This window comes from Dipodomys spectabilis, unplaced genomic scaffold, assembly GCF_019054845.1.
Source record: "Dipodomys spectabilis isolate Male_0828 unplaced genomic scaffold, ASM1905484v1 ptg000432l, whole genome shotgun sequence".
Lineage (NCBI taxonomy): Eukaryota > Metazoa > Chordata > Mammalia > Rodentia > Heteromyidae > Dipodomys > Dipodomys spectabilis.
In genome coordinates this window covers 441,190-455,606 of record NW_024871109.1, presented here as the reverse complement: position 1 = coordinate 455,606, position 14,417 = coordinate 441,190, and the positions used below count along the sequence as shown (strand labels likewise).

Below are 14,417 nucleotides of genomic sequence, written 5' to 3'. Positions count from 1 at the left end.
TGTCTGTGGTCAGTGCTGCCCACGTCAGTGTCTGTGGTCAGTGCTCCATGTCAGTGTCTGTGGTCAGTGCTCCATGTCAGTGTCTGTGGTCAGTGCTCCACGTCAGTGTCTGTGGTCAGTGCTCCCCATGTCAGTGTCTGTGGTCAGTGCTCCACGTCAGTGTCTGTGGTCAGTGCTCCATGTCAGTGTCTGTGATCAGTGCTCCCCACGTCAGTGTCTGTGGTCAGTGCTCCATGTCAGTGTCTGTGGTCAGTGCTCCACGTCAGTGTCTGTGATCAGTGCTCCACGTCAGTGTCTGTGGTCAGTGCTCCCCACGTCAGTGTCTGTGGTCAGTGCTCCATGTCAGTGTCTGTGGTCAGTGCTCCCCACGTCAGTGTCTGTGGTCAGTGCTCCCCACGTCAGTGTCTGTGATCAGTGCTCCCCACGTCAGTGTCTGTGGTCAGTGCTCCATGTCAGTGTCTGTGGTCAGTGCTCCATGTCAGTGTCTGTGATCAGTGCTCCATGTCAGTGTCTGTGGTCAGTGCTGCCCACGTCAGTGTCTGTGGTCAGTGCTGCCCACGTCAGTGTCTGTGGTCAGTGCTCCCCACGTCAGTGTCTGTGGTCAGTGCTCCCAATGTCAGTGTCTGTGGTCAGTGCTCCCCACGTCAGTGTCTGTGGTCAGTGCTCCCCATGTCAGTGTCTGTGGTCAGTACTGCCACTCCTCACCCCACCCCCCCAGCCCCGCCCGGCAGTGCCTGGATTCATGCCCTCCCTCCACCCCCCAAGCAGTGCCTGGGATCTGTGCTTTCCCCAGTCTTGTGCATGTCCACAATAAAATTCAGAGCCACTTTGAAACCACTTTAAAATACTTGTAGGTCCTATTACATAAATATGCCTAGCTACTACTATGAAAATCTAATGAAGAACGTGTAAACCTGTCATGTCTAGTGGCCTGTCTCAAATCCCCAGAATGCCTGGAGGCAGGAAAATGGTGACTTCCTTGGTAGCCTGGGCTATATAGCAAGACGGTCTCAAGGAAGCAACATGAAACAAAAACTACCAAAATCTTTCATGAAACATACAGCAATAAATACCCGCTAGAGAAAAGAGCATACAGGCACTGTCTCACAGGACAAGCATGTAGGGAGAAGCCAGGGGAGGGAAGGGTGATGCAGCACCAGGACACGGTGGATCACATGTGAATGGCAGCCAGAGGTGAGGGGTAAATTATGAGGGGCTCTCTTCTGTTTTATGAGTAATGAAAAATTACCCTATACTTCCTTTACAAGGAATGCAATCTAAGAGAGAGGACTGAAAAGTGTCTGAGGGAAGACGAGATTAGGGCTAATATGCTCTGCTAGAAGAAGAAAACATTAACCTGGTCAACTCCAGCCTTCCTGGACGGAGGTATCCTCATGAAACAAACAGTTGTTTTAATTTTAGTTAAAATTAGAACCGTCATGTAACTTGTTTAGTCAATAGGCAGTTGTTGCTCATTAAAACTTAATCAAGAAATTCTACAAGCAATGTTTTATTAACTAATATGATACTTGCCCTCTCGCAAAGGACAACACACAGGAACAGCAACTCTGCAACCACAGAGCCCACAAATGGCTGTGTGACCACCCTGGCCATTCTTACATCAAGATGAACACCTTACAGACAGGAGAGAGACACATGCTCTGAGTTCAGGAGACAGAGACCAGAGCTCATGGAAACTGGCCTGCTAAATTTGTAGATGCTAGGAAAAAGGTAGGGAGATAAAAATCTGCAGAAATCCAGAGGGCTCAACTAGCATCTGTTCGTGATGCCAACACTATACCTGCCTTTACCCTGGGCTACAGAGGCTGAAGGCCCAGAGGTTGCAGATTAGGAAGGGAACAGGGTTCCATTGTATTTGGGGTTTTGGCAGTAATGAGGCTTAAACTCAATGACTTGGACTTGCTAAGACCCCCCCCAAGACCTTTTTGGGACATGATTTTTCAGATAGGGTCTCATGTTTTTGCCTCAGACGTGCTCTGGACCTTTGTCTCCCGGTGCAGCTAAGATCGATCACAGTCGCAAAGAAACACACTTAATGTTGTCTGTTGAGATGGGGGTCTCACTAACTTCTTGCCTGGGCTGGCCTCAAACACTGCTCCTCCGACTTGCTGAGTATCAGGGGATATAGGCATACACCACCATGCCTTGCTGTTTTGACTAGTCAAGAGTTTAGAGGAACCTTTAAAGGGGTGTAATGGATTGCCAAGAGCCAGGGAGGCCAGCCCTCCCTAGCAGTAAGACTAAGTACGTGTGAAAGTGCACAGGACTTTGACTCACTCCAGCAAAATTTAAGAGCAAGACTTAAGAAGATAAAGCTAGGAGGGTGCTAGTGGCTCACACAATTTCCAAAATAAACTTCTGACCTGGGGACAGAGGGTGACATAATGTCCACAGGAGATGTATACAGAATAGGCTAGGATGTGGCTCAGTATAGAGTACTTGCCTAGCATGAGCAAAGCCCTGAGTGTAACCCCCAGGCTAGCAAAGTATCTCCTAAGTCCTATCTTTCTCTCTCTCTCTCTCTCTCTCTCTCTCTCTCTCTCTCTCTCTCTCTCTCTCACACACACACACACACACACACACACACAAAGAGAAGAATATTTCTGTGTCCAGGACAGGAAAAACTAAAAGTGGGCTGCATATCTGCATATATCTGGTTTTATACTATATACATATTTTCAAGCGGTAAACACCAACAAGAAATAGCAAGGGTGAGGAACAAAATAAAAAGCTACCATTACAGCGCTCACCTGTCATCCAGCTATGCAGAAAGCATAAATAAATAGGAGGATAGTGGTCTAGGTTCCCCAAGCATAAATTCCAGACCCTATCTCAAAAACAACCAGAGCAAAAAGGGTTGGGTGTATGTGTGTGGCTCAATGGTTAGAACACCTACTTAACAAAGATACAAAACACATAGGTAATAAATTCTAACTCAGGAACTACCTGAAATATGGGGCCACACTAAAATGCCTGAATAAACAAACCACCCCCAAATCCTCACCATGCCAAATATACTTCATTTCCAAAAAGTCTAGCACAAAGAAGAACGTCCTACCGGCCTTGATGATTACAGCCTGTGTGCAATAGGGCAGCTAGTCCTGCCCTAACACAACCAGATGAAACAGAGCCACTCATCTGTGAGTACTCACCTTCCTTCCCTTGACCAACACTGCTTGGGCAAACAATACTCTTAGACAATCTGTCTTCCTTTACCATTCACAACATGCCAGAATATCATACAAGACAAAGTTCTCCACACTGAGATCACCATTACACATAAATGAATACAAGGTAAACACCAAATGGACTTGCAGCAGGGAATGGAAGGGGAGGGCCAGTTAGACCCAGGAGCAAACCTGGCTCCAACTCTTCGCAAACCAATACCTTAATGCATTAGGGCAAGAATGGCTGCCGTATTCCACAAAACGAGGGAGTAAATCAGCTAGCAAAAGGGGATTGAGTCATACAATCTCCCCCCACTTCGAGAAAGTTATCAAGTGGACAGGAACATTCAAAAGTACCTAAAACAGATTATGAGCTGGGAAACACCTAAGTTATTTTGGCATCACTTTTCCTAAGGAATAAAAATGATACGCATATCGTCAATACATTAAATAAGTTACAGGTGTCAACAGAAGCATCCCTACCACCCAGATGCCGCTGTTAACGAATGAAAGGTTGCACCATCTTGAGAATGCTCACCCCCAGCGCAGGTAGCCGTTGAGTGCAGCTCACTGCCACCTTCAGCTTCCAGTCGGTCTCACCATCTAGCTGGTCCGTCCTAATAAAACACGAACCTTGAAGGCAGAGGGGAAACCATGAACACTATGGAACAACTGCATGGGAGAAATGTCTCCTGAGCTCTAAGTGCTATCAATGCACATCTCAAAAGGAAGTTCCCAGAACAAAGAACTTTACAGCTTTCATTTTACAGAATATATCTGACTTTTGCAAAGAACGAGTCTGGGGAAAAGACAGTCATTAAATTTTTAAATCACATATTCTGCTTGGTGCTCTTGCCTATTAAAGTGTTTTACGTAGCTGTATGTGTATGTGCACGCATGCATGCACATGCATGTGTTTCTATAACAATGGGGACTGAATCCAGAGCTTCAGGTAAACTTAGAGAAACTGAGCTGTACCCCTAATCCTAGTAATTAGCCTTGCCTAATAATATTAGCTGTTATTTTTTTAAGTTACATAGATCATTTTTACTTTTAACATGATTGGATAATAAAATATACATTAAAAACCTCCAAGAATGTGATATTACCTTGCTAAAAAAATGTTACAATTACCACAATAAAAAAGGGTATTGAAATAAAGGTATAGCTACAATGAAATGCAACAACAAATTTCAAATATGAAGAAATATCAAATAACAAAAAGCTATTTATCCTCAGACCATGCCACAACACCCTCTTTTTAGAATCTACCCTACAGACAGAATAGCAAATACACAAAGTGACATTTGCAATACTGTTTACAACAAAAAAAGGCTAAGGAAAGATGACTAAAGAAGTAGCTGAATAAAGTTGTACATGCAACAATTAAAAAAGCAAGAGGGCTGGGAAGGTGGCTCAGTGGTAGAGCGCTTGCCTTGCATGCCTGAGGCCCTGGGTTCGATTCCTCAGCACCACATAAGCAGAAAAGAAAAAAAAAGCCGGAAGTGGTGCTGTGGCTCAAGTGGCAGAGCGCTAGCCTCGAGCTTAAGAGCTGAGGGACAGCGCCCAGGCCCAGAGTTCAGGCCCCACGACCAGACCCAAAAAAACAAAAAAGCAAGAAACAAAACAAAAGCAGATCTCAGTATCTTACTATGGAAAGAAAATAAAGTACAGAACAGTATATATAAAGTCCTACCTTTCAGGTAAGAACAATGGAAGGGGAGAGAAAGGAAAAGAAGGTGAGGGAGAGAGAGTGTATGTGTATGTGTGTGTATGTGTGTATATACATGAGGTTTTTAATGTGCATCTATATGTAAGTAGCTGTGTATCCAATGTATCTGTGTATTTGTTATCTGTTTATATGCTGCATCCTTGTTAGTGTACATGTAGTTCTCTGTATGCACCTGTGCTGTTTACATGTATGTGCTCATGAACATCTATTACTATGTGCTCATAGGAGCATGCATATAGTAGTATATATTTACATATATGTGTTTATGCAAGTCTTTTGTGCATGCATATAGCTTAAGGCATCTACATGAAAGTCTATGCACATCCGTTTAGGTGCATGCATCCCTGTGTGTCTTCATGTAGGTAGATGTGGGTACACAAATATCTGTGATCTATGCGCTTTGTGTATACACAGTCTTTCATGTTCACAAATATCTGTGATCTCGGTGCTTTTTGTGTACACACATCTTCATATGTACACAAGCATATCTGGTATACATAGACAGGTTCATTGGAAAATCATAATACTTTACAAAATTAAAAACACAATTACACTAAACTTTAAAAAAACAATTCTTAGGATTTAGGGAAGCAGATAAAACATAACAAATTCATGTTTAATTGCAAAGAGAATTAATTTGCATGACTTTTCCAATTTAGGAGAAAAATTGGCAGTACTCAGCTTTGAACTCAGGGCCTTAGGCTTGTCAGGCAGATACTCTACCACATTTTCTTTTGCTAAATTCTGAGAGGATTTCACATGTATCTCTGGATGGTACAGATCACAATGCTCCTATATACACTTCTTATACAAAGCTACCATGATAGATGTGCTCCACTATACCCAGATTTTTGTGTTTTTGTTTTTTTATTGACTGAGATGGTTATTGCAAACATTTTGCCCAGGTTGGCTTTGAACCACAATACTCTCCAACTCAGGCTTCTGAGTACCTAGGTTTACAGGCATAAGCCTCTGGTACCCAGAGAGATACCAGTTTTAATATGTCCATGTTGCTCTGAGTTTGTATTCTAAAATTGAAGTAACAGGTAAGACTCGAGAATCTCTTTAATTTCTAACACTGTTTCTGAAAGTGAGACCAATATAAGCATATTAAACTTTGCAAAATGTATGGGTGACTTTCTTTAAAAGAAACATTTCATGTTAACTAATTAGATGCTGTATGTAAAATTTAGGAGGAAGATGACAGGCTTTTTCCTAAGCATAGTTAATATTATTAAATTCCTACTGAGGGATATGACTAGAGATCAGGGTGTTGCAGAAAAATCCTAAGTGGGGAAAAATTGAACCTAGTCTAATAATTTTTTCACAGAAACACTAAATACAACTCATGTGAGCTGAAGCTCAACAAAAGTGAATTATTAAACGGGTCCACTTATATCCTATTACAGACTCCTTACCATGTCTTCATTTTATTTTGTATAACTGACAAGAGTAGACAGGAGAGGCCAGGTTTAACGACCATCAAATTAAGATCAGCTATGTCACACTGGAGAGTCCCATCAAGTGGTGATGTGTATCAAGCAGCACCAGGAGGAGGCCTGCAGAGCTTACAGATGCACTGCTCTGAGGGATGGGCCACAGTGGATGACCAACCAAAGGAAAGCAGACACCGGCTTTGCAGATGTAAGAGCAGATCATCGGCCATTAAACTTAATTTTTAAATCATTTGTATGACTTAATGACTCTGAATGAAAATTTCCATCTGGCAAGATGAATAGTACTACAGAGACAACCTGGATGAATACAATATCATTTACCAACCCTCGGGCCCACTAACAGGTGACAGCTGAGGTACTGTAATAAGTCACAAACACATAAACTATAATGTCATCACTTAGGATACAAGTGAAAAAGATATTGGCATTTATAAGAGATTGATGAAAATTAGTTCTAAAGCATTAATTTCTCCTAATACCACTGAAAGAACTATGTGCACTCAAGAGATATTTGATCTGAATTAAGAAACTGATGAAGCAATTGATTAATTGGAATTTAAGCCATCAGTCACCAGATCTATCAACAGCTTCATTTACACTCTAAACAATCCTCTGATGGCTCAATAGAGTGACTCCTCACAAATACATAGTCCAAATGGGGCCACCACGGGCCAACTCACACGGCTCTAGTGACGAGCCCTGCTACCCAGCCTACCCACCATGCCACACTTACGCTCGGCGCTTACCACGGTTAAACAGTTCACTGTAATATGCAATATGTATAAAAAGTATCATCAGATAATATAAAAAATTTGCATGTTTTCTGAAAAGTAATCAATAAGAAAACTTGAAATCAAGCCAGGCGCAGGTAGCTCATGCCTGTAATCCTAGCTACTAAGGAAGCTGAGATCTGAGGATCGTGGTTCAAAGCCAGCCTGGGCAGGAAAGTCCAAGAGACTCTCATCTCCAATAAACCACCAGAAAGCAGGAAGTGGCGCTGTGGCTCAAGTGGTAGAGCGCTCGCCTTGAGCTGAAGAGCTGAGGGACAGTGCCCAGGCCCAGAGTTCAAGCCCCACGACCGACAAAAAATAAAAAAAAAGAACAACTGAAGAATGCAATAGACCCAACAGGTTTAAACAGTGAAGTCCTCAACTCAGATGCATTAATAACTGCCAAGGAGTATTAAAAAAACCAAAACTTTAGTGTAGTCCAGGTACGGCGGTTCATGCTGGCTATCTGTGAAAAGACTGGGAGGAAGGGATTTGAGGCTGGTCCAGGGAAACATTAATGATGCTCCCCAGTCTCAACTAACAAGCTAGGCATGGTGGTGGGTACTTGTCATCCCAGCTACATGGGAATAGACAGAATCATGACTCGAGTCAGCCCAGGCAAAAATGCCAAACTCCATTTGAAAATATAGAAAACAAAAGGGCTGGAGACATGGCTCAAGGAGTAAACATCTGCTAGGAGGGGCAAGGCACTAAGTTCAAACACAAACACCACACACAAAAAAACTGTTACACAACTACGCTATAAACACTTTCCTGAGGATGAGGCAGAAATTGCAAGGGTGCTTGAAGGGTCCACGACTATCACCCTGGAGAATCATGGTACCACAATAGATTAACAAGGGAGAAACAGCAAGTCTAGAATATCATAACCAGACAGTGCTCATGTTTAAGGGCAAGCAGGGTACTCACTCACCTAATGTCTTAGGGCACCTTTCCTTCTCTTTGACTCATCATACCAGAGCAATAATATTAGAAAAGACTATTGGGAAGCTGAAGAAAATTTCCAGAACTGCTGGTAATGATATAAGATTTTAAGCCAGACATTTGGTTCTCCACTCTCATGATCTCTTTGCTAAAAAATGGACATGTCTAATCATCTTCCAGCTCTACAATTCTAGATGTTGTTCTTAATTTATTCCTAACACAAACCTTTTAATTAACTCAAAGTATTTCTATACTGGCAATATTATTTTCAATCATATGTATACTTCTACCTAAATTATTGAAAGAACAATTACAATAAAAGCATCTCTAAAACACAAATATCAATTTACTTACTACACTGGAAATGTTTGGAAAACAAGAAAAAGCATTCAAACATAAATAATAGGGAATGTTAAGGATGATGTTAAAACCTCCGAAATCTACTTAACAGCGATTAGAATACCAGCAAGAACTGCAGAAAGCAATTAAAACTCTTTATGTAAAGCAAAAAAAGTCAGGTAGCAAACATATACACACAAAATATAACAGAGAACAGAGCAAAAGGTCAGATGCAAATCCTACCTTATCAGCAATTACACTAAATAGAAAAGGGCTAAAGCCTCCCGTTTAATGAAAGGTGGAGACTGACTAAAGTCTTCATTAAGCCCATGGCCACTAACCTCTACCAGGCCGATGTGAAGTTAGCTGACTACGATAACTGAAGTCCTAGAAGAGGTGAGTGGTTTCTTCAAAGAACAGGCAGAGCACACATGTAGGTATGCGTGGGAAGAACGTCGAGAGTAGCCAAGGTAGGAGACTATGAGACAACCCTTCTGCTCAGAGAGGAGTGACTAGCGAAGAGTGAATGGTCAAGTGGCAAAGACAGGCAGTGGCCACACCAGTAAGTCTGACAAAGCTGCTTTTAAGAGGAGGACTAGGCAGGAGAAAGAGTTTGGGTCACAGGGAGACCCTGCTGGGTCACAGGGCATCAACTGTGTGAGGTCTCCTCAGCAGAGCTCTGAAGCCTTCTGAACTTGAAAACCAGAAAAACAGGACAACAGAACACAGTGTACACAGGGATGCTAACAGCAGTTACAGGAGCGCCTATTTACTAAGAGGCATATATCAACTGTGTGCATCTTGATGTGTTGTAAATTTCCTAAATAAAGCAGACCAGAAAATAAAAGCAAAAGATTGCACTGGGAAAAAAAATCAAGATGCAACTATATACTGACTATAAAAGACATATTTTACATTCAAAGTCATAGTAGGTTTAAGGTAAGACAGGCGTGCATTCCAAAAAAACTAAACCTCACATACAATGACATACTTGAAAGAGAAATACATGTGGCAGCAAAGAGTTGCAAACTGTACTACTTGGCTTTCAACATAGGCAAGATGACAGAGACACCAAAGACGTGGAGAATGCTGCAGAATGCCAGAGTGGAGACCATGCTCCAGGGCACGTAGAGCACATCAAGGATGTGCCACGGGACAAAACACAACCAAGGAAAATAAAGGGAATCATAAAATATTTTTAAGAGATAAGAAAATACAAAAATCAACATACCAAACCTTATAGAACACAGTAGAAATGGAAATACAACTGAGAAAACTATTTTAAAAAGTTCTTTGAAAATATAACAATGACAAACTTTTAGCTAGTTACTAAGAAAACAAGAGTCAAATTATTAAAATCAAGATCAGAGAAGGAGGCACCACTACCATCATTATAAAAATAAAAAGAACTGTAAAGGAATGCTAAGAATGGTATGGAACAAATTAGATAACCTAGATAAAGTGGAGAGATTCCTAAAACATTACTACTAAAATTGACCCAAGAGAAAATAAGACTACTGAATAGGTTTCTAGCAAAGAAACTGAATTAGTAACAATAATTTTTAAAACACAGGCTGGGAAGTTGGCTTAGTAGTAGAATGCTTGCCGAGAATTCATGAAGCACTGGGTTCAATTCTTCAGTACCACATAAACAGAAAAAGCTGTAAGTGGTGCTGTGGCTCAAGTGGTAGTGCGCTAGCCTTGAGCAAAAAGAAGCTCAAGGACAGTGCCCAGGCCCTTAGTTCAAGCCCCAAGTCTGGAAAAAAAAAAAAGTGTAGTTCCAGAGATTTTCTAGGGGAATTCTACTAAACATTTATAAAAGAATTAATTCTTCACAAACATCCAAAAAATGAAAAAGGATGGAATATTTCTTGCCTCATAGGGCTAGAATTTACTATTTGTCCTGACAGGTGTTTATGGCTAAGATAATCAGCATTTTGGGGTGATCTGGTCTGAAAAGCTCCCATGTTTAGCTACACTAGACACAATGAGCTGTGAATCAAACCTACTGTTATAATGCCACATGGTCTCACTGCACTATTAGTAGGAAAACTTGCAGTAGGAAAAAATAAATTACAGTCTAATACTGCCAAATACTACTACTTGCAAAAAGAATCAGTAAGAAGCCTCCCCAAATGAAGAGCAATTCAGGTGAGATACAGGTTAAGGAAAGATCAGCCACTAAAATGCCCCAACGTGCAACTTCAGCACTTAGCAGTGTAAGTTTATTAAGACTCTCCTTCCCTGCCTGTTTTCTTTTCCTTTCATCCTCTCCCTCTTCCTCTCTCACACAAAACCCATTTGGTAGTGCACCTAGAGGAAAATCGCTCAATTACCTGAAGCCAAGCTGTATGTTTCTTGTTATAATTTGTGGAGGGGAAGGGAAAAAACAAATCATTTAAATAGGGATACAGGTGGATCCATTGCAACAATGAGACTTTTCAACTTTGGTGGGGTGGGGAGGAGGGTTGGGTAGGAGGGTAGGGGGAGGATGGGAAGGGGAAGCAAAGGAGGAGGCTACAATGCTTGATAAGAAATGTACTCATTATCTTGCCCACGTAATTGTAACCCCTCTGTACAGTATTTTCACAATAATATATATATATATATATATATTTTTTTTTTTTAAAGAGTTTCCAAAGCTACCCTAGTTTCCTAGCCAGCAGCAGATAGGAAAAAAAAAAAGTGGTGAAGGAAGGGGAAGTGAAGCCCAGGGTTCATGATTTTCAGTCCCCCCCCCGCACAGTGACAGGGCAAGAAGAGGAGAGAGATAAGCTGTGTCACCAAGAGGAAAGAAATTAGTTGGAGTCCAGGTGAAGTAGCTCATGTCTTTAATTTCAGCTACATGGTGGCTGCAGGAAGGAGGACAGAAGTCTGAAGCCAGTCCCAGGCAAAATTATGAGATTCTACTTGGAAAATAACTAAAAACACAAAATGGCTTAGAGGCCCAAGTGGCGTAATACCTGCCTAGCAAGCACTTGCACTGAGTTCAAAAGCCGTACTGCAGCAGCAATAATAATAATTAATAATAATAATAAAACAGTATGGGGAAAAGGAAGAAATAAAAGGGATGGAAGGAAGGAAGGAAAGGAGAAAGAGCTACAGAAAGGGAGACAAAAAAAAATGAAAAAGAAAGAAAAGACTAGAAAGGAAATGAGCTGTGAAAGCAGATAGACAGTCTCTGCCAGTGAAGAAATACCATCTACCTAGGGCCAGAGTGGGTCCTCAGGGATAGGGAGCTCTTCTGTGGATGACAGACCCGCCAATAAGGTACACAGCCATAACTACAGTCCACTATTTTTTTCTCTACCATCTAACTTCAAATGTTCCTTTTAAAAGTGTTGTTAAAAGCCAGGTGCCAGTGGCTCATGTCTGCAACCCTAGTTATCTAAGAGACTGAAACTGAGAGGACCATGGTTTGAGGCCAGCCTGGGCAGAAAGTCTGTTGCAAGTATGGTCTCTGAGTTCAAACCTCAGTACAATCAATCAATCAATCAGCAAATCAATAAACAAAAGCATGCTTCATAAGTAAAGAAAAAATTAAATCAACAACTCCAAAATTCAACTCAGGCTCATTTTGTTTTGTTAGTCCTGGGGCTTGAACACAGGGCCTGGGTGCTGTCCCTAAGCTTCTTTTGCTCAAGGCTAGTGCTCTACTACTTGAGCCACAGTGCCACTGGTCTTTTGGGAGTAGTTTATTGGAGATACGTCTCTTGAACTTTGTCCTGGCTGGCTTCAAACTGCAGTCCTCAGATCTCAGCCTACTGAGTAGCTAGGATAACAGGTGTGAGCCACTGGCACCTGGCTCAGCACTGTTCTTTATAGAGTATTCATACTACAACTAATAATAATTAATATAGGTGCTCAGTGGCTGGTCTGACCAGTAAATCACAAGCACGGGGCAGAAGGAGTTCTGAATGCTCCTAGGTTTGCTACCACATCACATCACTAAGAACTGCCCCAAGAGTCGGGAAGTAACGTGTCCAGACTCCTGACATACTTCTCTACTTGACCCATGAGATCCCTGTAGAGAACACAGCTCATCTAAGCTTGCTTTTTCCTATGACTCTACAGCATTTCACCCAGGCAAAACTGTCTGTCTCTTCCACACCTTAACAACTATTTTCACTGTTACAGAACCTGCATAATCATTCACTGCCTAACTATGGACTTACATAAATAGATAAAAACCATGATTCCCCCTCTTGAAAGCTCCAATGGCTCTAGATTGCTTTTGACGGCTGGGAAGGTGGCTCAGTGGTAGAGCGCTTGCCTTGCATGCCTGAGGCCCTAGGTTCAATTCCTCAGCACCACATAAGCAAAAAGAAAAAAAGCCGGAAGTGGCGCTGTGGCTCAAGTGGTAGAGCGCTAGCCTTGAGCTGAAGAGCTGAGGGACAGCGCCCAGGCCCAGAGTTCAGGCCCCACGACCGGACCAAAAAAAAAAAAAAACACTTAATAATTTAGATTGCTTTTGAATTCTAAGCAACACAGTGCTAGGTACAAAACAGGTGATAAATAATTGTTTGCTGAACTGATGAATAAAAATGCAAATGCAAATAACAGACCAATTTTGAAGGACAACACTGAATCAGTCTTCAATTATGTATCTGAATGAAAACACTGCTTGAAAGGTTGGAGGCAGGGTTCAGGTGGTAGACTAGCAAGCTCAAGGCCCTGAGTTCTAAAGCCGATACTGCCAAAAAGCAAAAAATGGGTTCTAGAAGGTTTACATTAAACCAAACATATCAAACTGTAAAGTTATTTTTAAAATATCAACAATTACATATGATTTTAAAATTAATAAATTCAAAATACTATCAAGGAGAAATTTTCACTGGCATCAATTTTACTTTTTTTTTTATTTTTGGTCGGTTGTGGGGCTTGAACTCTGGACCTGGGTGCTATTCCTCAGCTCTTCAGCTCAAACTAAGCGCTCTACCACTTGAGCCACAGCGCCACTTCCGGTTTTCTGGTGGTGTATTGGAAATAAGAGTTTCACAGACATTCCTGCCCGGGCTGGCTTTGAACCTAGATCCTCAGATCTCAGCCTCCTGAGTAGCTAGGATTAAGGAGTAAACCACTGGCGCCAGGCTTTACTTTTTATTTTTAACATAAAAATCAAAGTGCCAAAATACTAAATCAGTAACAATATAAAAGAAATAAAAAATAAGAATACCTGCTTTCTCTGACGTTCTAAGAAACACCATGTCAGATGGAATTCTTTGATTCTGCAAAAGGTAATATAAAATATTAATTATATATACTGACATATATTAACACAATTCCATTCCAAAGTAGAAATAGCTAATAAAACAACTAGAAGGTTTGAACTAAAAATTTGCTTAACGTTTTTTATTTACTTGTAAAAACTTAATATTCTGATCCATATTTTACTTGGACCACTGATACTGTTAACCATCAGTGAACCTTGTTGATGGCATCTAGCACTGACATACAAAACACTTCATGTATGCAAAGTGTTAAATACTCCAAGTTATACAGTTCTGTCACACCTTAGTCATATACAACATAGCACTTGGTGGCTGTGGGCACTGGTGGCTCACGCATGTAAGTCTAGCAGCTCAGGACGTTAAGATCTGAGAATTGAGGTTTGGAGTAGGTCTAGGAGAGATTCTTAACTTCAACTGACCAGCAAAAAAGATGGAAGTGGAGATAGAACTCAAATAGAGCACCAGTTATGTGCGAAAAAGCCTAATGAAAGCTTGAGGCTCTGAGTTCAAGCCCTATCACCAGCAAAACAAAAACAAAACTATCCTATTCTGTCTACCAAAAGGCTCTGGAAAATGAGAACAAGACTGTCCCAAAGTCAACCACAAAAAAGAGAACATCATAAATAACACAATAGACAGGCATGAATAAGCAAATGTGAGGTTAGGCAAACAAAAGCATCACAAATGTGGATCTATACTTCCATGAGACAAGAAAGGAAGCAATTCAAAGATATCCTATGACATGTAAGAACTTT

General features: G+C 41.3%; 1 protein-coding gene across 2 annotated transcripts in view; it reads right to left on the bottom strand.

Moving 5' to 3' along the window:
- Positions 1–14,417, bottom strand: part of Atp9b (ATPase phospholipid transporting 9B (putative)) — a 194,445-nt gene that overhangs the window by 135,371 nt on the left and 44,657 nt on the right. For both annotated transcript variants that reach the window (XM_042668321.1, XM_042668322.1), the window contains exons 7-8: positions 13,608–13,659; positions 3,727–3,821 (exon numbers count right to left, since the gene is read on the bottom strand). In XM_042668321.1, coding sequence (XP_042524255.1) covers positions 3,727–3,821; positions 13,608–13,659 — 147 coding nt within the window. The remainder of the gene's footprint in view (positions 1–3,726; positions 3,822–13,607; positions 13,660–14,417) is intronic.